This window comes from Bombina bombina, chromosome 5 (assembly GCF_027579735.1).
Source record: "Bombina bombina isolate aBomBom1 chromosome 5, aBomBom1.pri, whole genome shotgun sequence".
Taxonomy (NCBI): Eukaryota; Metazoa; Chordata; class Amphibia; order Anura; family Bombinatoridae; genus Bombina; species Bombina bombina.
Window position 1 is genome coordinate 134211771 of NC_069503.1, and position 23166 is coordinate 134234936.

Here is a 23166-nt window from a genome sequence, read left to right on the forward strand (position 1 = left end):
GTTGTGTCTGTAAGCGGGCAACATCGGGTATAAGACCGCACACACAATGAGTGCCTACAGAGTGAGCGCCCTTCCACTGTTGAAGGATTAGTTAGCTGCACTAGTGGTTGTGGTGTGCGGCGGGCAGCAGATGATCAGGAGATAGCACTGTGCTGGGACCTGGACTAGCAGTAACTAAGCAGTTAAGTATGGGTTCTGGCATTGGAGTGTGGGCCCAGTCATAGGTTTGAAGTAGGGGCCCTGCCCCTGGTGTGGGGGTCAGTTGTTTTGGGAGGCTTAGAGTGTGAGGTCTGGTTCTTGAGGTTGGGTGGCCCTAGGAGGTCTGTCACTGTGGAGTCCCTGGACTATGAGGGCGGGCCCTTGTGGAGACGGGGCACGGGCAGTGAGGGGCATAGTAGGCAGGGTGGGGCATAAGTGGTTGGTTGTGGGGGCCCTTCCCTAACTTTTGCCCGTGAGCCCTGCTATAAGTCCATCCCTGGGTTGTACTTGTAACCCTAGCTGTATGCCGCAGAAAAACAGTAATAACTTTTACTAGAAGCATTTTTGCTAATGGAAGTATATTGCAAATATGCTTCTATTTCACATTGAAATGCACCCATGCACATTTCAATTTTTATCTTTTTATCCCTTTCATTTGCAGGTGTGACATTTTTGAATGCATTAAAGGGCCACAATAGCTGAAAAATGACACTCTACTTTATTAGACTATCATTATAACTATTGCCCCTACACTACTGTGTGTTTAACCCCTTGTACCATCACTCTAATTTCTACATATGTATAATCATGGTAAGTAATAAAATAATTATATATAACTTTTTGGTAAAAAAAAAATGATTACAAGTCAATTGGAAACACCTATTCGTTTAGTTATTTTTCTATAATTGTGCACAAATCTGTACTGATTGTATATGAAGCCAAGAAAACTTAATAAACTTGTAACTATCTTGATATAAAAACATAAAATGTATTTACATTTGGAAGTGATTCACCAGCGCGCCAACCAACTCTCCCACACGACTCTCACTTGGAGGCTTCGTCCTGTGCAGGCAGAAGGCAATATCATCCTGTTTCTGGGTGTGAAGTACCACCAGCTGGTCCTGGGCGCTAGTGATGCTCAAGCCGGTGACCTGCGAGACAAGACATAAGGGTCATCATGTGGTTTAGAACTGAGCTGTAAATGGACATGTTTCGGAGATCTGAAGGCTCATGGGCAATTAAATGACCATTAAATATAGAATAGATACATTAAATACGGTAGCAATAACACTTACTCTGACTTTCATATTACCAGTAGATTTTTTTACTGAGAAATTTCAGATTGCTCAATTTTCCTGCCCTCTGTATCATGTGACAGCCATCAGCCAATTACAGAATCACATATGTATTACTGTAAACTCTTGCACATGCTCTGTAGGAGCTGGGATCTCAGAAAGTGTGCATATAAAAAAGACTGAGAACAAATCGAGAACGCATGTAAATTGGAAAATTGTCTTAAATTGCACATCTATCTATATCATGAATATTACATTTTGACTCTACTGTCCCTTTAAAGGCAACTTAATTCAATTTTTAAAGAACCCCCCCCCCAAACGATGGAGATACAAGGTGACTCATTACTTGTTCCTAAAATGAGAAGAGATTATGCTTCTTTAGTGCCAACTGGTCAGCTACTAAGGTTTTAATGGTGCTGCTATTTCCTTGAATGGTTTGCAGTTTGAGGTAATAAAGAACCCTATAGTGTGCACCTATCAAGCCTAAGGATGTTGGACACTGTAATTTAAATCTTCCAGGAATGAGCCAGTAACCAAAACTGCCTGGTATGTTTTAGAAATTTAAATAGGTGGTCTTTTGAGTGGAAGAGAAATATGAAGACTTCACCAGATACTAAGATCTAGGAGACGGCGATCTCATGTTTTAACAGTCCAGATTGTCCAGTGTTACAGTCACAAAGCTTAGACCTCATTTGCCATACTGTTGGCTTGTAAGCAGCTATTGGTTGGTAATAACCCCTATTCAGATACAGATTAGCTGTTAGATAAAATAGATTGCATTAATCATCTTTATCTATGAATATGTTGGCTCGTTACACAGGCTTCATAATGCTCTAAGAACAAAAGTCGTTTACACAACACAGTCTCCTGCCTCGGAATGAGTTTATTCCAAGGTGCACCTGCCCATTATCTTACATTAAAAGGACAATAAAGTCATTCATTTTCTTTATTGCATCTTGAGTAGCGAACTTATTTCTTTTTGCACAGTTGCTTTTGCATGAGGTTTTGTATGACAATCCACCAATAGAACTGCCAGCGTATTTATCAACCATCCAGCATGCATCCCACAGACCAGCCGTGCACAACATGCACTTCCTGTTTATACTCTTAGGGTTAGATTACGAGTGTTGGGTAAACTGTTGTGCGCGAGCGAAAAGTGGATTTTCGCATACTACAGGTTGAAAGTAAACACGTTTAGTCAAGTACAATTGGTATCCTTTATTGAAGTAGAGCATTGCTCTACTAGGGTCTAGCTGAACACATTGGATGAGACAGTGACAAGCAGCTAGCTCACAGTAGTGCATTGCTTATGAGCCTACCTATGTGTGCTTTTCACAATGGATACCAAGAGAACGAAGCAAATTAGATAAGAGAAGTACATTTTTTTAAAGTTGCATGTTCTTTCTGAATCATAAATGTTTAATTTTTACTTTACTGCCATTGCTTCCCTGTAAATCTATGTACACAGAATCAACCCATACTAAACTTCAAGAAGTTTATAGAATAGAAGATTGTTTGGAGTGGAATAGATCTGCACAAGGACCTAATTGTGAAGAGGGAGGGGCAAGCATTATAAATGAAATGTAATGTTATTGATTTTGTTAAATAAAACTATTCAAATTGTTATTATTAAGGTAATCATTGTTCTCCTTCCAATAAAGTACAGCTGAAAAGTTGATGAAATATGAATGATTAACTTATTATTAAACTGGAGATAGTTCGCCACCCAATAATTTAATTATTTCAAATTTAATTAATTCAAATTATCTTTCTATGCATATCTAATGAGATATAACCAAATCAGTAATAGTCTGATATAACCAGAAAACAGTTATCACAAACCATACCCCATATACATCCCTCTGACAAGCACTGTACTCTGAGGGGAAACCGGGCCTCAATATAGACTTTAAATTGTGATTTAAAACATGATTTAAATAAATTCGATTGAAATCAAATGCAACCTGATGTAACTTAACGCCTTTTATTACAAATGGATACTACGCCTACTTTAGAGTGAAACTAAGAGATCAAGACGAACCATGGGATCCCTACAATGTTTGTTTTATTTGCGTAGAGGATCTAAGGAAGTGGTTGAAAGGCAAAAAGAAAGCACTCAGATTTAGAGAGCAAATGATATGGAGGGAGTCATTGTCTATCCAAATCAACCATCAGCTATAACACCTGTTCCTCACGGCCCTGAAATTCCAGCTCCGCTGCCACCAGAAACATTGGAAGATTCGCCTAGTAATGCAGGTTCAGTTGCTGATGATGAAGAGAAAAACAACAGGCGCAGCTTCACTGGCAAAAGACAAAGGGACTACTGAATCTTTTTACCAAAGTTAAGATGTAAATAAACAACTTGTATATTTTCTGGAAAATAAATATATTCAGAACTGACCACAAAATAGGTTTCATGTGGTAATTTTACACCACTAATTTAATTCAGTCTCATTATCCAACATAAATACATCCAGTTGTAAAAAAAACTGTATGTGATGGAGCAAATCTGAGGTAATTTTTGCATTCAGCGCCCCAAATTCATGTAAAATCACCATTTTTATAACCCTCAATATTGCAGGCCTGTGTAATCAGGCCCTTAGTTACAAAATGGCGACGCTCATTACTTTATACAAGCTTAAAGGGACAGTCTAGTCAAAAATTCAACTTTCATGATTCAAACATGCAATTTTAAACAACTTTCCAATTTACTTTTAGCTTTTGCCTTGTTCTCTTGGTATTCTTTGTTGAAAGATAAACCTAGGAAGGCTCATATGCTTGTCTAAGCCCTTGAAGGCCACTTCTTATCTCATTGCATTTTGAAAAATGTTCACAGCTAGATAGTGCTGGTTCATATGTGCCAGAAAGATAACATTGTGCTAACTCCCGTGGAGTTATTTATAAGTTAGCACTGATTGGCCAAAATGCAAGACTGTCACAAGAACTGAAATAAGGGGTCAGTCTGTAGAAGCTTAGATACAAGGTAATTACAGGGAGTGCAGAATTATTAGGCAAGTTGTATTTTTGAGGATTAATTTTATTATTGAACAACAACCATGTTCTCAATGAACCCAAAAAACTCATTAATATCAAAGCTGAATAGTTTTGGAAGTAGTTTTTAGTTTGTTTTTAGTTATAGCTATTTTAGGGGGATATCTGTGTGTGCAGGTGACTATTACTGTGCATAATTATTAGGCAACTTAACAAAAAACAAATATATACCCATTTCAATTATTTATTTTTACCAGTGCAACCAATATAACATCTCAACATTCACAAATATACATTTCTGACATTCAAAAACAAAACAAAAACAAATCAGTGACCAATATAGCCACCTTTCTTTGCAAGGACACTCAAAAGCCTGCCATCCATGGATTCTGTCAGTGTTTTGATCTGTTCACCATCAACATTGCGTGCAGCAGCAACCACAGCCTCCCAGACACTGTTCAGAGAGGTGTACTGTTTTCCCTCCTTGTAAATCTCACATTTGATGATGGACCACAGGTTCTCAATGGGGTTCAGATCAGGTGAACAAGGAGGCCATGTCATTAGATTTTCTTCTTTTATACCCTTTCTTGCCAGCCACGCTGTGGAGTACTTGGACGCGTGTGATGGAGCATTGTCCTGCATGAAAATCATGTTTTTCTTGAAGGATGCAGACTTCTTCCTGTACCACTGCTTGAAGAAGGTGTCTTCCAGAAACTGGCAGTAGGACTGGGAGTTGAGCTTGACTCCATCCTCAACCCGAAAAGGCCCCACAAGCTCATCTTTGATGATACCAGCCCAAACCAGTACTCCACCTCCACCTTGCTGGCGTCTGAGTCGGACTGGAGCTCTCTGCCCTTTACCAATCCAGCCACGGGCCCATCCATCTGGCCCATCAAGACTCACTCTCATTTCATCAGTCCATAAAACCTTAGAAAAATCAGTCTTGAGATATTTCTTGGCCCAGTCTTGACGTTTCAGCTTGTGTGTATTTTTCAGTGGTGGTCGTCTTTCAGCCTTTCTTACCTTGGCCATGTCTCTGAGTATTGCACACCTTGTGCTTTTGGGCACTCCAGTGATGTTGCAGCTCTGAAATATGGCCAAACTGGTGGCAAGTGGCATCTTGGCAGCTGCACGCTTGACTTTTCTCAGTTCATGGGCAGTTATTTTGAGCCTTGGTTTTTCCACACGCTTCTTGCGACCCTGTTGACTATTTTGAATGAAACGCTTGATTGTTCGATGATCACGCTTCAGAAGCTTTGCAATTTTAAGAGTGTTGCATCCCTCTGCAAGATATCTCACTATTTTTGACTTTTCTGAGCCTGTCAAGTCCTTCTTTTGACCCATTTTGCCAAAGGAAAGGAAGTTGCCTAATAATTATGCACACCTGATATAGGGTGTTGATGTCATTAGACCACACCCCTTCTCATTACAGAGATGCACATCACCTAATATGCTTAATTGGTAGTAGGCTTTCGAGCCTATACAGCTTGGAGTAAGACAACATGCATAAAGAGGATGATGTGGTCAAAATACTCATTTGCCTAATAATTCTGCACTCCCTGTAAATAGGTAAAAAGTATATTAATATATATAATATATATGTTGGTTGTGCAAAACTGGGGAATGGGTAATAAAATAATTATCTATCTTTTTAAACAATAACAATTCTGGAGTAGACTGTCCCTTTAAGAATTGGAAAGCCCACAATTCTTAAACTACAGGGAAAGGTAACAAAAATGAATAATTACACCACATTGCAGGTTTTTACTACATATTAAACATTTTGGGCTCCATTTATGAAGCTGGAGGTGCAGCCTTTGAGGTGCATGTGCACAAGAGGAGTCTAATCACCCTGGATTGATCCGCCCAGAGTGATTGACAACCCCTGCTGTTGTGCAATTGGTTGCGTGAAAGCAGGGGGGCGGGATTGCACAAGCAGTTGTGCGTACAGTCATAAATTCCACTAGCGCATGGGGCCCTATATATCATAATAACTTAGCAGCCCAGTGCAGTGATTTTCATGCTGTGATGGAGAATTTAGTGCCCTAGTGTCTATGCTTTGATATCCTGAACCTAGGGGCACTAGAAGAGTAGATCTGGCCCTCCACCTCTGTATTACTTACATACGTTGTAATAGTCAGTGTGATGGAGGAAAATATAATATGGCATTGCAGCTATAAAATGTAGCACAACACAAGTCAGCCACATAGAAAGTGTAGATGACTAAAATTCACACCTGCAGCAGAATCTAGTCCATCAGACTCCATCTTCCAAAGCCTAGAATGTTAAGCACATAGAAAACCCACACAGGGAGTGCCTAGCCCCTAGACCATCTGCTTGTGCAGCTCTCGTGTAAGATCACAAAGCAATAACAGCAGAATAAATAGATCAAACTGCTACAGAGCAGGGTTCTGCTTCCTTTAAGAAACAATCAGTAGCTATAGATAGACTCATTCTGTAATTGTCACAAAGTATAATTGTTTAATAAGCACTGTTTGCTATTACATTTCTACAAATGACACAGTGATTTGTATATGGGGGAGGGGGCACTGTATTGAACGTTGAAGAGACAGATGTTCTATGAATATTGGATAATTCTGCACTGGAGTGTTTTAGTAACGTTGTCCTTGACAATCAAGAGGAATGGTGAAATAAAAGAAATCTTGTGTCTGCCATTTCTAAATACCACAAAACAGCTAAATATAAACAAAACATTTAAAGGGAATGTTATGGAAATAAAATTTCAACATTTTATTTTTATTTAAAGAACATTAAAATAAATAACAAATTGCATAATCAACAAATGCATAATAAAAATAAAATGTAATTTCAAATAAGTAGTAGATTTCTGTCAAATTTCAGATACTTCAATTTTCCCTCCACCTGTATCATGTGACAGCCATCAGCCAATCACAAACATATACATATATACTATGAACTCAAGCTCAGTGGGAGCTGATGCCTCAGAAAGTGTGCATATAAAAAGACTGATCATTTTTTTAAATTGTGTGCTGTATCTGAGTGGTGGAAGTTTAATTTTGACTTTAGAGTCCCTTTAAAGGGCAGGACATGAAAGTTATTTTAAAATATATATATGATTTTTTTTGTTTAATTAATATACGGCCAGATTACAAGTTTTGCGGTAAGAGGGGTGCAGTGCTAATTTGCACGTTATTGTCACCGCTCACTTACATACAGCGCTGGTATTACAGGTTTTTACAAACCCGCCGTTATTAGGCAAGAAGTGAGCGTAGAGCAAACTTGTGCTCTATACTGCACTCCAATACCAGCGCTGCCTAAGTCAGCGGTGAGCTGGTTTTACGTGCTCGTGCACGATTTCCCAATAGACATCAATGGGGAGAGCCGGCTGAAAAAAAGTAAAAAGTCTAACACCTGCAAAAAAGCAGTGTAAAGCTCAGTAACACAGCCCCATTGATTCCTATGGGGAAACACATTTTATGTTTACACCTAACACCCTAACATGAACCCTGAGTCTAAACACCCCTAATCTTACACTTATTAACCCCTAATCTGCCGTCCCCGACATCGCCAACACCTACATTATATTTATTAACCCCTAGTCTGCTGCTCAGGACAACACCGCCACTATAATAAACATATTAACCCCTAAACTGCCGCACTCCCGCCTCGCAAACACTAGTTAAATATTATTAACCCCTAATCTGCCGCCCCTAACATCGCCGCCACCTACCTACATTTATTAACCCCTAATCTGCCGCCCCCAACGTCGCCGCCACTATACTAAAGTTATTAACCCCTTAATCTAAGTCTAACCCTAACCCTAACACCCCCTAACTTAAATATAATTAAAATAAATCTAAATAAAAATTACTATTAATAACTAAATAATTCCTATTTAAAAATAAATACTTACTTGTAAAATAAACCCTAAGCTAGCTACAATATAACTAATAGTTACATTGTAGCTATCTTAGGGTTTATTTTTATTTTACAGGCAAGTTTGTATTTATTTTAACTAGATAGAATAGTTACTAAATAATTGTTAACTATTTACTAACTATCTAGCTAAAATAAATACAAATTTACCTGTAAAATAAAGCCTAACCTAAGTTACACTAACACCTAACACTACACTACAATTAAATAAATTACCTAAATTAAATACAATTAAATAAATTAAATACAATTAGCAAAATTAAAAAAAAACAACACTAAATTACAGAAAATAAAAAAACAAATTACAAGATATTTAAACTAATTACACCTAAACTAAACTACCAATAGCCCTTAAAAGGGCCTTTTGCGGGGCATTGCCCCAAAGAAATTAGCTCTTTTACCTGAAAAAAAAATACAAACAATCCCCCAACAGTAAAACCCACCACCCACACAACCAACCCCCCAATAGAATGCGAGCTCAATCCTATTGGCTGATTGGATCAGCCAATAGTATTGAAGTTCAATCCTATTGGCTGATTGCATCAGCAAATAGGATTTTTTCAACCTTAATTCCGATTTGCTGATAGAATTCTATCATCCAATCGGAATCTAAGGGATGCCATCTTGGATGACGTCAATTAAATGAACCTTCATTCGTCGGGTAGTCGTTGGAAGAAAAGGATGCTCCGCGTCGGATGTCTTGAAGATGGACCCGCTCCGCGCTGGATGGATGAAGATAGAAGATGCCGTCTGGATGAAGACTTCTCCCGGCTTCGTTGAGGACTTCTCCCGGCTTCGTTGAGGATGGATGTCGGATCTTCAAAAACTGTAAGATGATCTTCAGGGGTTAGTGTTAGGTTTTTTAAGGGTTTATTGTGTGGGTTTTATTTTTAGGTTAGGGCTTTGGGCCGCAATAGAGCTAAATGCTCTTTTAAGGGCAATGCCCATCCAAATGCCCTTTTCAGGGCAATGGGGAGCTTAGGTTTTTTTAGTTAAAGGGCCAGTAACCCCACCAAATAAGGTTATATAATAATGCACACAGTGCAGAATTATATAACATTAGCCTAGTGCCACGTTTCTAAAGCAGAGTATAGCAAAGATATTTACCTACGATAATCTATTTTTCAGAACGCCGCTCCTGGCTCTACTGAGCGGGTCTGTTTTTTACCTAAGCGCATCGGGCACGCTGTCTAGTCACATTAAACTGAATGTGCTCGCTCCCGCTCGGGTATGGTAGCGAGAGCGATCTACATTCATAACTACTTACTTTAGAATGCATTATGGATCTTGGAGGTAGAGGGTGTACCGCTCACTTTTTGGCCTCCCAGGACAAGCTCGTAATACCGGCGCTATGGAAGTCCCATAGAAAAAAGACTATACACAATTTGCATAAGTTGATTTGCGGTAAGGCCAAAAAAGTGTGCGGTGCCCCTAAATCTGCAAGACTTTTTTTTTTTGACAGATTTGAATTTAAGCCAATCAGTGCTGACTTATAAATAACTCCACGGGCGTGAGCACAATGTTATCCATATGGCACACACAAACTAGCATTGTCTAGCTGTGAAATTTTTCAAAATGCACTGAGATAAGAGGCTGCCTTCAAGGGCTTAGAAATTAGCATATCAGCCTACCTATGTTTAGCTTTCAACAAAGAATACCAAGAGAACAAAGCAAATGTGATGATGAAATTAAATTTGACAAGTTCTTTAAAATTGCATGCCCTATCTTAATAATGGAAGCTTATTTTTGACTAGACTGTCCCTTTAAAGATCTCTTGCTTTTATGTAAAAAGTTGTAGTTCATCCCACGTTCCCTAGATTGGCCAAAAAGCAAATTCTGTAACCTGGGTTTTCAAAATGCTGCAAACTACCTAAACCAGCTGTTTGTTTTGCAGCATTTGCTTTTTGGCTCCTCTTGGAAACACTGGATGAGGACATTGTATTTGCACAAAAACAAGATGTGTTAAATGCCCCCCTTAATACATGTGCATTGCAAATATGCTTATTATTATTATCAGTTATTTGTAGAGCGCCAGGTTCCGCAGCGCTAATAAAAAAGTAAATAGACTGGCGTGCAATTAAATTTCAGTTTGAATGTCCCTTTAATATAAACACATTTAGTTTGTCACAATAAGTACACAAAATAAGGCTATTTTATATTAATCACCTAATGCCAAATTCCTAACAAATACAATATGCTCCCAGTTCTGTTTACATTACATGCGCCCTCTAGTGGTCCTTAATATTAGACACACATTCTGCACTTTTCTCTGCTTGTATCCATGCTCTATACAGCAGATACTGTAAATGTATAAAATAACTCATGAGGGACAATGCTTTGTATAAGAAATCAAGAACCAAATGCACTTTAGATCCTCAGATGTTACAAACTGTTCTTCCCACAAAGAAGGAAAAGAAGTATGACTGCATCAAAGAACAATGATAAATATCACAGTGTGTTCTGCTGCATTAGTGCCCTCTACGGGTGCAGTTTCATTTCATTTATTTGTGTCAGTCACACTTTAGGGGCTTCTAGCCTTGTTCACATGAAGTACCACATTACATTTATTTATCTATTGGTGTCATGACACTAACTTTCACAAACTATGCAGTCTGTACATTTATTTAATAGTCACCCTATTTCCTCTCTTCCCCTGTCCCCCAATACATGAGCAAATTAATATAGCTAGCAGAGAACTGACAATAAGGGCATTTTTAACACTGACAAAAAATAGTGGAAGGGGTTAATACCATGTAATTAACTGTATCATTGACTCAAATGACATATGGCTTGATGGGACCAAACACATGTCTAACTTCCTTGTTTCTCTTGAGATGTATAGGGTTATGTATCTTTATTTAACAGTATATGGGACTTATGCAGTGATCTGTAATATCATTAAAGGGACAGTGTACACCAATTTTCATATAACTGCATGTAATAGACAGTACTATAAAGAAGAATATGCACAAATACTGATATAAAAATCCAGTGTAAAATCTTAAAAAAAACTCAATTAAAAGCTCCCAGTTTAGTACTGTTGATGAGGTTAGGCTGGGACACCCACTGAAATGGGCTGGGAAAGCAGAAGCAGGCCGATAACCCCCCCCCCCCCCTGCATATGAAAAGAGCCATTTTACAACCAGGAGTTTGTAGACATCAGTATACATCTAAAACATTGGGGCTTGGTTAGGAGTCTCAAAATAAGTACAATGTTATTTAAAAACAAGCAAAACTTTACATTTTTACAAAAACACCCCCAGATGGGCTATATTAATGGATAATCTACAAAACATTTATGCACATAAAAAATCTAGTGTACAATGTCCCTTTAAATGAATAAATGAAATCATTTATTTCATTTACCATAACTTTTTTTTTTCTAACATACCATGTTTATAAGATCATCAGTGCAGTACAACAGTATAAGGCCGCATTTAGTTCCTATTAATGAATTATCTTCAACTGTAAATAGTACATTTTTCCAGTTTAACATTTAACGCCCCTCTGCAGTTTACACTGACAAGATTTTCTCGATTTGTGCTTCCTAAATTTCTTCCACAATTTTTTATTTGGGTCTCCCATTAAAATCAGCGAGAAAAGCTTAAAAAGAATAAACACCACTTTTACACTGTACAAAGTATTATTTTACCCCTGTCATACCCTGTACAAAGAATTATTTTACCCCTGATTTACACTGTACAAAGTATCATTTTACCCCTGTCATACACTGTACAAACTAGCATTTTACCCCTGGCATACAGTGTACAAACTATCATTTCACCCCTGAAATATACTGTACACACTAGCATTTTACCCCTGTCATACAGTGTACAAACTATCATTTCACCCCTGAAATACACTGTACACACTAGCATTTTACCCCTGGCATACAGTGTATAAACTAGCGCCTAGATTACGAGTCTTGCGTTAGCCTTAAAAAGCAGCGTTGATAGGTCCCAACGCTGCTTTTTAACGCCCGCTGGTATTACGAGTCTGGCAGGTACAGGTGCACCGCTCACTTTTTTTCCGCGACTCGAGCATACCGCAAATCCACTTACGTAAATTGCGTATCCTATCTTTTTAATGGGATTTGCCTAACGCCGGTATTACGAGTCTTGAAAAAAGTGAGCGGTAGACCCTCTCCTGTCAAGACTCCTACCGCATTTAAAAGTCAGTAGTTAAAGGGACACTGTACCCAAATTTTTTCTTTTGTAATTCAGAAAGAGCATGCAATTTTAAGCAACTTTCTACATTTACTCCTATTATCAATTTTTCTTTGTTCTCTTGCTATCATTATTTGAAAAAGAAGGCATCTAAGCTTTTTTTTTGGTTTCAGTACTCTGGACAGCACTTTTTTATTGGTGGATGAATTTATTCACCAATCAGCAAGGACAACCCAGGTTGTTCACCAAAAATGGGCCGGCATCTAAACTTACATTCTTGCATTTCAAATAAAGATACCAAGAGAATGAAGAAAATGTGATAATAGGAGTAAATTAGAAAGTTGCTTAAAATTTCATGCTCCATCTGAATCACGAAAGAAAATTTTTGGGTACAGTGTCCCTTTAAGAGTTTTATGGGCTAACGCCGTAACATAAAACTAAAAACTAAAGTGATAAAAAGTATACTAACACCCATAAACTACCTATTAACCCCTAAACCGAGCCCCCCTCCCATATCACAAACACTTAAAGGGCCATAATACCCAAATGTTTAAACACTTGAAAGTGATGCAGCATAGCTGTAAAAAGCTGATTAGAAAATATCACCTGAACATCTCTATGTAAAAAAGAAAGATATTTTACCTCAAAAGTTCCTCAGTAGCCACCTCCCATTGTAAAGGATTTCTAAGCAGCATTTTAGTGTGTTTGTCCTGGGACATCTGAAGGGACTAGCATCGTGCACTCTCATATTATTTCACCAATCAGGTAAAGGAAGTTTGCTATGAAATCTCATGAGAGTTAAGTCAAATCTCATGAGATCACAGTAAGAGTTCATGCTGCTGATTGGCTGCTGTTCATTTCTTCATTTTTTTAAATTTTTTTTACCTGCAGCTGGGCTGCAGCTGAGTATAACTTTTTACACAGAACTTACTCTGCTGAGCTGAGGAAATTGTGAGGTAAAATATCTTCCTTTTTTACATAGTGATGCTCAGGTGATATTTTCCTGTCAGCTTTTTACAGTTATACTGCATCAGTTTCAAGTGATTTAGCATATGAGTATTATGTCCCTTTAAATACATTTTTTATGGGACTGTCCCAGGGTACGACCGATATGGTCAGAACTTTCATCCTTGTTGAGTACGATATTATCAGAAGACATTAATCTCTCCATGGCACAAGCCCTACTGAATGACTATATCCCAACATATAACTCAGCTATTAACACCTTTATAAAAACGCTTTGTACAGCTACTAGGATATGTGTAGCTAGGCACTGGAAGGTAGGGGTCCCGGCTTGGACTGAGATACTGGACAAAATTGAAGCTACATACTCCATGTCAGAGCAGGCCTCTCTGATTTTGGGGACAAGGGAAAGTTTCCAAAAAGTCTGGTTTTACTGGATTATGAGGGAGAAGAGGAGGGGAGAGTAGGATAGTAAGATGGGGGACTAGTAATATTTATAAGATAGGGTAAAAGGGGGGAAACTCGAGGCTAGGGGGCGGTAGTAGGATCACCCTCTCCAGCTCTGTTCGACAAAAATAACATTCTCTATTGCTTTAATTAGATACAGTTCACAACCACACCTTCTACATTAAGCACTGAATTATGTGTCAAAATTAGGCATAACCGATTGATAAGACAAACAAAGTTTTAACAGTTTAGAAATGTTTTTCTTAATTGTATATGTTTTTTTAGTTATTGTTCCCTTTTCCTTTTTTCTTATTTTCTCTTTGGTTCAATATTTTATTTTTTAAGTATTACTAACTACTTATGTGGTCATGAGTGCTAAGAGACGATTAGAAACCCGACCACAGAAGACAACAACTCCAAGTATATTGGTTTCCAATGATTTGTGATCACCTGGACTCAATAGCTGAGTGCTCCAGAGTACTGACTGATTTTGTGATGTACCGAATATGCATGTGAAATGGTACTGATGGATATTGTAACTATAATCACTTTTGTCTTTATCCTCCTGTTGTTGTATATTTCAGGTTGTAAAATGCTTATAATAATAATAATAAAAATTATTTCAACTAAATACATTTTTTAACCCCTAATCTGCCGATCGGACATTGTCACCACTTCAATAAATATATTAACCCCTAAACCGCCGCACTCCCGCCTCGCAAACATTAGTTACATTTTATTAACCCCTAATCTGCCGTCCTTAACATCGCCGACACCTACCTACATTTATTAACCCCTAATCTGCCGCCCCCCAACGTCGCCGCAACTATTTAAATGTATTTCCCCATAAACCTAAGTCTAACCCTAACCCTAACACCCCCCTAACTTAAATATAATTTAAAATAATCTAAATAAAATAACTACAATTTACTAAATTATTCCTATTTAAAACTAAATACTATAAAATAAACCATAAGATAGCTACAATATAACTAATAGTTACATTGTATCTATCTTAGGGTTTATGTTTATTTTACAGGCAACTTTGTATTTATTTTAACTAGGTAGAATAGTTATTAAATAGTTATTAACTATTTAATAACTTCCTAGCTAAAATAAAGACAAATTTACCTGTAAAATAAATCCTAACCTAAGTTACAATTACACCTAACACTACACTATCATTAAATAAATTACCTAAATTAACTACAATTAATTACAATTAAATTAAATAAACTAAATCACGAAAAAAAAACCCCACTAAATTACAGAAAAAAATAAAATAATTACAATTTTTTAAAACTAATTATACCTAATCTAATCCCCCTAATAAAATAAAAAAGCCCCCCAAAATAATAAAAATCCCTACCCTATACTAAATTACAAATAGCTTTTTTTTTTTTAAAGCTCTTTTACCTGTAAAAAAAAAGACAATACCCCCCCACAACATTACAACCCACCACCCACACACACAACCCTGCTCTAAAACCCACCCAATCTCCCCTTAATAAAACCTAACACTACCCCCTTGAAGATCACCCTACCTTGAGACGTCTTCACCCAACCGGGCAGAAGTGGTCCTCCAGACTGTCCGAACTCTTCATCCTATCCGGGCAGAAGAGGTCCTCCAGACGGGCAGAAGTCTTCATCCAGGCGGCATCTTCTATCTTCATCCATCCGGAGCGGATCCAATCAGCCAACAGAATGCAAGCTCAATCTTATTGGCTGATTGGATCAGCCAATAGGATTTTTTCTACCGTAATTCCAATTGGCTGATAGAATTCTATCAGCCAATCGGAATTGAAGGGACGCCATCTTGGATGACATCACTTAAAGGTACCGTCATTTAGTTTTAGTCGTCGGAAGAAGAGGATGCTCCACGTCGGATGTCTTTAAGATGGACCCGCTCCGCTCCGGATGGATGAAGATAGAAGATGCCGCCTGGATGAAGACTTCTGCCCATCTGGAGGACCTCTTCTTCCCGGATAGGATGAAGAGTTCGGACCATCTGGAGGACCACTTCTGCCCGGTTGGGTGAAGACGTCTCAAGGTAGGGTGATCTTTAAGGGGGTAGTATTAGGTTTTATTAAGGGGGGATTGGGTGGGTTTTAGAGTAGGGTTGGTTGTGTGGGTGGTGGGTTTTAATGTTGGGGGCATTGTCTTTTTTTTACAGGTAAAAGAGCTGATTACTTTGGGGCAATGCCCTGCAAAAAGCCCTTTTAAGGGCTATTTGTAATTTAGTATAGGGTAGGGATTTTTATTATTTTGGGGGCTTTTTTATTTTATTAGGGGGATTAGATTAGGTGTAATTAGTTTTAATTTTTTTTTAATTATTTAATTTTTTTCTGTAATTTAGTGTTTTTCCCCCGTAATTTAGTTTATTTAATTTAATTGTAATTAATTGTAGTTAATTTAGGTAATTTATTTAATGATAGTGTAGTGTTAGGTGTAATTGTAACTTAGGTTAGGATTTATTTTACAGGTAAATTTATCTTTATTTTAGCTAGGAAGTTATTAAATAGTTAATAACTATTTAATAACTATTCTACCTAGTTAAAATAAATACATAGTTGCCTGTAAAATAAACATAAACTCTAAGCTAGATACAATCACTTAGATTTAGAGTTTTACGGCCAAAGGGGTGCGTTAGCTACGCATATTTTTTTTCCCCCCGCACCTTTTAAATAACGCTGGTATTTAGAGTTCTTTGAAGGGCTGCGTTAGGCTCCAAAAAGGGAGCGTAGAGCATAATTTACCGCCACTTCAACTCTCAATACCAGCGTTGCTTACGGTAGCGGCCAGCTTGAAAAACGTGCTCGTGCACGATTCCCCCATAGGAAACAATGGGGAAGTTTGAGCTGAAAAAAAACCTAACACCTGCAAAAAAGCAGCGTTCAGCTCCTACTGCAGCCCCATTGTTTCCTATGGGGAAACAGTTTCTAAGTCTGCACCTAACACCATAACATGTAGCCAGAGTCTAAACACCCCTAACCTTACACTTATTAACCCCTAATCTGCCGCCCCCGCTATCGCTGACTCCTGCATTTTATTATTAACCCCTAATCTGCCGCTCCGTACACCGCCGCAACCTACATTATACCTATGAACCCCTAATCTGCTGTCCCTAACACCGCCGACCCCTATATTATATTTATTAACCCCTAATCTGCCCCCCCAACATTGCTGCTACCTTACCTACACTTATTAACCCCTAATCTTCCGACCGGACCTCGCCGCCACTATAATAAATGTATTAACCCCTAAACCACCTCACTCCCGCCTCGCAAACCCTATAATAAATTTTATTAACCCCTAATCTGCCCTCACTAACATCGCCGACACCTAACTTCAAGTATTAACCCCTAATCTGCCGACCGGACCTCACCGCTACTATAATAAATGTATTAACCCCTAAAGCTAAGTCTAACCTTAACCCTAACACCCCCCCTAAATTAAATATAATTTAAATCTAACAAAATAAATTATTTATTATTAAATAAATTAATCCTATTTAAAGCTAAATACTTACCTGTAAAATAAACCCTAATATAGCTACAATATAAGGAATAATTATATTGTAGCTATTTTAGGATTTATATTTATTTTACAGGCAACTTTGTATTTATTTTAACTAGGTACAATAGCTATTAAATAGTTATTAACTATTTAATAGCTACCTAGTTAAAATAATTACAAAATTACCTGTAAAATAAATCCTAACCTAAGTTACAATTAAACCTAACACTACACTATTAATAAATTAATTAAATAAACTACCTACAATTACCTATTAAATCAACTAAACTAAATTACAAAAAACCACTAAACTACAAACCCCCCCCCCACTAAATTACAAAAAAAAAAGATTACAAGAATTTTAAACTAATTACACCTACTCTAAAGCCCCCTAAAAAAATAACAAAGCCCCCCAAAATAAAAAAATGCCCTACCCTAATCTAAAATAAAAGTTAACAGCTCTATTACCTTACCAGCCCTTAAAAGGGCCTTTTGCAGGGCATGCTCCAAAGAAATCAGCTCTTTTGCCTGAAAAACCATACAATACCCCCCCAACATTACAACCCCCCACCCAAATACCCCTAATCTAACCCACCCAAACCCCCGTAAAAAACTTAACACTAAGCCCCTGAAGATCTCCCTACCTTGTATTCACCCAGCCGGGTATCACCGATCCGTCCAGAAGAGGGTCCGAAGTCTTCATCCAATCCGGCAAGAAGAGGTCCTCCAGAGGGTCCAAAGTCTTCATCCAGGCGGCATCTTCTATCTTCTTCCATCCGGAGCGGAGCGGGTCCATCTTGAAGCAGCCGACGAGGAGCCATCCTTCCTCACCGACGGACTAACGACGAATGAAGGTTCCTTTAAATGACGTCATCCAAGATGGCGTCCCTCGAATTCCGATTGGCTGATAGGATTCTATCAGCCAATCGGAATTAAGGTAGGAAAAATCTGATTGGCTGATTGGATCAGCCAATCGGATTGAACTCAATCAGCCAATCAGATTTTTCCTACCTTAATTCCGATTGGCTGATAGAATCCTATCAGCAAAACGGAATTCGAGGGACGCCATCTTGGATGACGTCATTTAAAGGAACCTTCATTCGGCGAGTAGGCGTTGTGGAAGAAGGATGGATCCGCGTCGGCTGGAAGAAGATGGCTCCACTCTGCTCCGGATGGATGAAGATAGAAGATGCCGCTTGGATGAAGATGTCTACCGGTCCGGATATCCTCTTCTGCCCGGATAGGATGAAGACTTCTGCAGCTCCGGATTTCCTCTTTTGGTCTCTGGGTGCCCGGCTGGGTGAACACGACTCAAGGTAGGGAGATCTTCAGGGGGGTAGTGTTAGGTTTATTTAAGGGGGGTTTGGGTTAGAGTAGGGGTATGTGGGTTGTAATGTTGGGGGGGGTGGTATTGTGTTTTTTTTTACAGGCAAAAGAGCTGTTTACTTTTGGGCATGCCCCGCAAAAAGCCCTTTTAAGGTCTGGTAAAAGAGCTGGTTACTTTTTAATTTAGAATAGGGTAGGGACCTTTATTATTTTGGGGGGCTTTGTTATTTTATTAGGGGGCTTAGAGTAGGTGTAATTAGCTTAAAATTCTTGTAATCTTTTTTTATTCTTTGTAATTTAGTGTTTTTTTTTTTTGTAATTTAGTTTAGTTTATTTAATTGTAGGTAATTGTAGGTACTTGTAGTTAATTGATTTAATTTATTTATTGATAGTGTAGTGTTAGGTTTAATTGTAACTTAGGTAGGATTTATTTTACAGGTAATTTTGTAATTATTTTAACTAGGTAGCTATTAAATAGTAAATAACTATTTAATAGCTATTGTACCTAGTTAAAATAAATACAAAGTTGCCTGTAAAATAAATATAAATCCTAAAATAGCTACAATATAATTATTTGTTATATTGTAGCTATATTAGGGTTTATTTTACAGGTAAGTATTTAGATTTAAATAGGAATACTTTAGTTAATAATATTTAATTTATTTTGTTAGATTAAAATTATATTTAATTTAGGGGGGTGTTAGGGTTAGGGTTAGACTTAGCTTTAGGGGTTAATGCATTTATTATAGTTGCGGCGAGGTCCGGTCGGCAGATTAGGGGTTAATACTTGAAGTTAGGTGGCGGCGATGTTAGGTAGGGCAGATTAGGGGTTAATACTATTTATTATAGGGTTTGCGAGGCGGGAGTGCGGCGGTTTAGGGGTTAATAACTTTATTAGAGTAGCGGCGACGTCCGGTCGGCAGATTAGGGGTTAATAAGTGTAGGTAAGGTAGCGGCGACGTTGGGGGGGGCAGATTAGGGGTTAATAAATATAATATAGGGTTTGGCAATGTTAGGGGCAGCAGATTAGGGGTACATAGGTATAATGTAGGTTGCGGCAGTGTACGGAGTGGCAGATTAGGGGTTAATAATATAATGCAGGTGTCAGCGATAGCGGGGGCAGCAGATTAGGGGTTAATTACTGTAAGGTTAGGGGTGTTTAGACTCGGGGTTCATGTTAGGGTGTTAGGTGCAGACTTAGAAAGTGTTTCCCCATAGGAAACAATGGGGCTGCATTAGGAGCTGAACGCTGCTTTTTTGCAGGTGTTAGGTTTTTTTCAGCCCAAACTGCCCCATTGTTTCCTATGGGGATATCGTGCACGAGCACGTTTTAGCTGCTTACCGCTACCGTAAGCAACGCTGGTATTGAGGGTTGAAGTGACGGTACATTAGGCTCAACGCACCCTTTTTGGAGCCTAACGCAGCCCTTCAGACAACTCTAAATACCAGCGTTCTCTTAAGGGTGCGTTGGGAAAAAAAGCGGCGTTAGCTACCCGGGTCTTTACCAAAAAAACTCTAAATCTAGCCGTATAATTCTACCCCTGCGGTATACTGTACAAACTATAATTTTACCCCTGACGTACACTGTACAAACTTGCATTTTACCCCTGACATACAGTGTACAAACTATAATTTTACCCCTGTCGTGCACTGTACAAACTATAATTTTTCCCCTGCCGTACACTGTATACACTAGCATTTTACACTAGCATTTTAGCCCTGACGTACACTGTACAAAGTATAATTTTACCCCTGATGTACACTGTACAAACTATCATTTTTCCCCTGCCGTACACTGTACAAACTAGCATTTTACACTAGTATTTTAGCCCTGATGTACACTGTACAAAGTATAATTTTACCCCTGATGTACACTGTACAAACTATCATTTTCCCCCTGCCGTACACTGTACACACTAGCATTTTTCCCCTGCCGTACACTGTACAAACTAGCATTTTACACTAGCATTTTAGCCCTGACGTACACTGTACAAAGTATAATTTTACCCCTGATGTACACTGTACAAAGTATCATTTTACTCCTGCCGTACACTGTAGAAAGTATCATTTTACCCCTGTTGGACACTGTACAAAGTATAATTTTACCTCTGACGTACAGTGTACAAAGTATCATTTTACCCCTGTTGGACACTGTACAAAGTATAATTTTACCTCTCACGTACACTGTACAAAGTATCATTTTACCGCTATATAGGCTAAGATGACACTGCCTGTTGCTGTTAAAGCCGTAAGTGCCTGGCAGGGTTTTCCGGAGGCCCTGATAGTCTACTTGGTGGCTTGGGGGACGAGGTAACTCCGATAGTGGCGTCTGCAACCTGTCAGCTGGAATCTGACACATTTCCCCCGGTTAGCGGCTGGGCTTTTTCCATTTATTTCACCTTTGAAAAAGCCCGGCCGCTGACCGGGGGAAACGCGTCAGGTTCCAGCTGACAGGTTGCAGATGCCACTATCTGAGTTACCTCGTCCCCACAAGCCACCAAGTAGACTATCAGGGTCTCCGGAAAACCCTGCCAGGCATTTACGGCTTTAACAGCAACAGGCCTGTGTCATCTTAGCCTATATAGAGTGATGAGGAGTAATGAGAAGTGAACTCTGCATCTGAATGCCTATTAATTTTTAAATCTAGTAAGTGCAATTATTTGTGTGTGTATGATCACAATTAAAATCTTTCACTTGAGTCTTGCCCTGTGCGCTCTCTTTTTTTCTCATTTTTATAAAACCATTCACGGAGCCAAGGTTGGGAACTACCGGGCTGAACTGCAGCAGCACAAAAAGGCAACTTGATTGTTTAAAATTTAAAGAGACAACAGTCAAAATTTGGATAAACAGTAAGAACTATCTTCACATCACCACCAGTATATGGACTTATTTGTGAAGGACATATATGGACATCCCTTTTAAGGTATCTGAAAGATATATTGATTGTATGGAAATCTTATAACAAATATCAAAATATTAGTTAAATATAATATATATTGTGGTTCATCTTTTTGATAAGCTTTTTGTGAATATTTTTGACTGTCAAGATTATTATCAAGTTTATAGATTGCAGTACCAATAGATTAGAAAAATAGATATTAATCTATCTTTGTAGTACGGTTCAAAATATAGCGCAATTTTACTTTTATTAGTGTATCATTTTACCCCTGCCGAACACTGTACAAACTATCATTTTACCCCTGTCTTACACTGTAGAAAGCATTAATTTACTCCTGACGTACAATGTACAAAGTATCATTTCACTCCTGCCGTACAATGTACAAACTATAATTTCACTCCTGACGTACACTGTACAAACTATCATTTTACCCCTGTCTTACACTGTACAAACTATCATTTTACCCCTGTCGTACACTGTAGAAAGCATTAATTTACTCCTGACGTACACTGTACAAACTATCATTTTACCCCTGTCTTACACTGTACAAACTATCATTTTACCCCTGTCTTACACTGTACAAACTATCATTTTACCCCTGTCGTACACTGTAGAAAGCATTAATTTACTCCTGACGTACACTGTACAAACTATCATTTCACTCCTGACGTACACTGTACAAACTATCATTTTACCCCTGTCTTACACTGTACAAACTATCATTTTACCCCTGTCTTACACTGTACAAACTATAATTTTACCCCTGTCGTACACTGTAGAAAGCATTAATTTACTCCTGAGGTACACTGTACAAACTATCATTTCACTCCTGACGTACACTGTACAAACTATCATTTTACCCCTGTCTTACACTGTACAAACTATCATTTTACCCCTGTCTTACACTGTACAAACTATCATTTTACCCCTGTCTTACACTGTACAAACTATAATTTTACCCCTGTCGTACACTGTAGAAAGCATTAATTTACTCCTGAGGTACACTGTACAAACTATCATTTCACTCCTGACGTACACTGTACAAACTATCATTTTACCCCTGTCTTACACTGTACAAACTATCATTTTACCCCTGTCGTACACTGTAGAAAGCATTAATTTACTCCTGACGTACACTGTACAAACTATCATTTTACCCCTGTCTTACACTGTACAAACTATCATTTTACCCCTGTCTTACACTGTACAAACTATCATTTTACCCCTGTCTTACACTGTACAAACTATCATTTTACCCCTGTCGTACACTGTAGAAAGCATTAATTTACTCCTGACGTACACTGTACAAACTATCATTTCACTCCTGACGTACACTGTACAAAGGGGCAGAATTATGAAGCTCTAAATGGAGCTTGATACCCCTGTTTCTGCACGAACCTTCAGGCTCGCCGGAAACAGCAGTTATGAAGCAGCGGTCTAAAGACCGCTGCTCCGTAACTGGTCCGCTGCCTCTTAGGTTGCAGTCTGCAATCCACCCAATCCTATACGATTGGGCTGATTGACACCCCCTGCTAGCGGACGATTGGCCACGAATCTGCAGGGGGCGGCATTGCACAAGCAGTTCTGGTGAACTGCTTGTGCAATATTAAATGCCGACAGAGTATGCTGTCGGCATTCAGCTATTTCTGTCGGACATGATACGCTA

At 38.5% G+C, this 23166-nt stretch overlaps 1 protein-coding gene across 1 annotated transcript in view; it reads right to left on the reverse strand.

The window, feature by feature from the left end:
• Positions 1-23166, reverse strand: part of MYO1G (myosin IG) — a 793301-nt gene that overhangs the window by 178948 nt on the left and 591187 nt on the right. Inside the window, exon 21 of the mRNA XM_053713702.1 lies at positions 976-1130. Coding sequence (XP_053569677.1) covers positions 976-1130 — 155 coding nt within the window. The remainder of the gene's footprint in view (positions 1-975; positions 1131-23166) is intronic.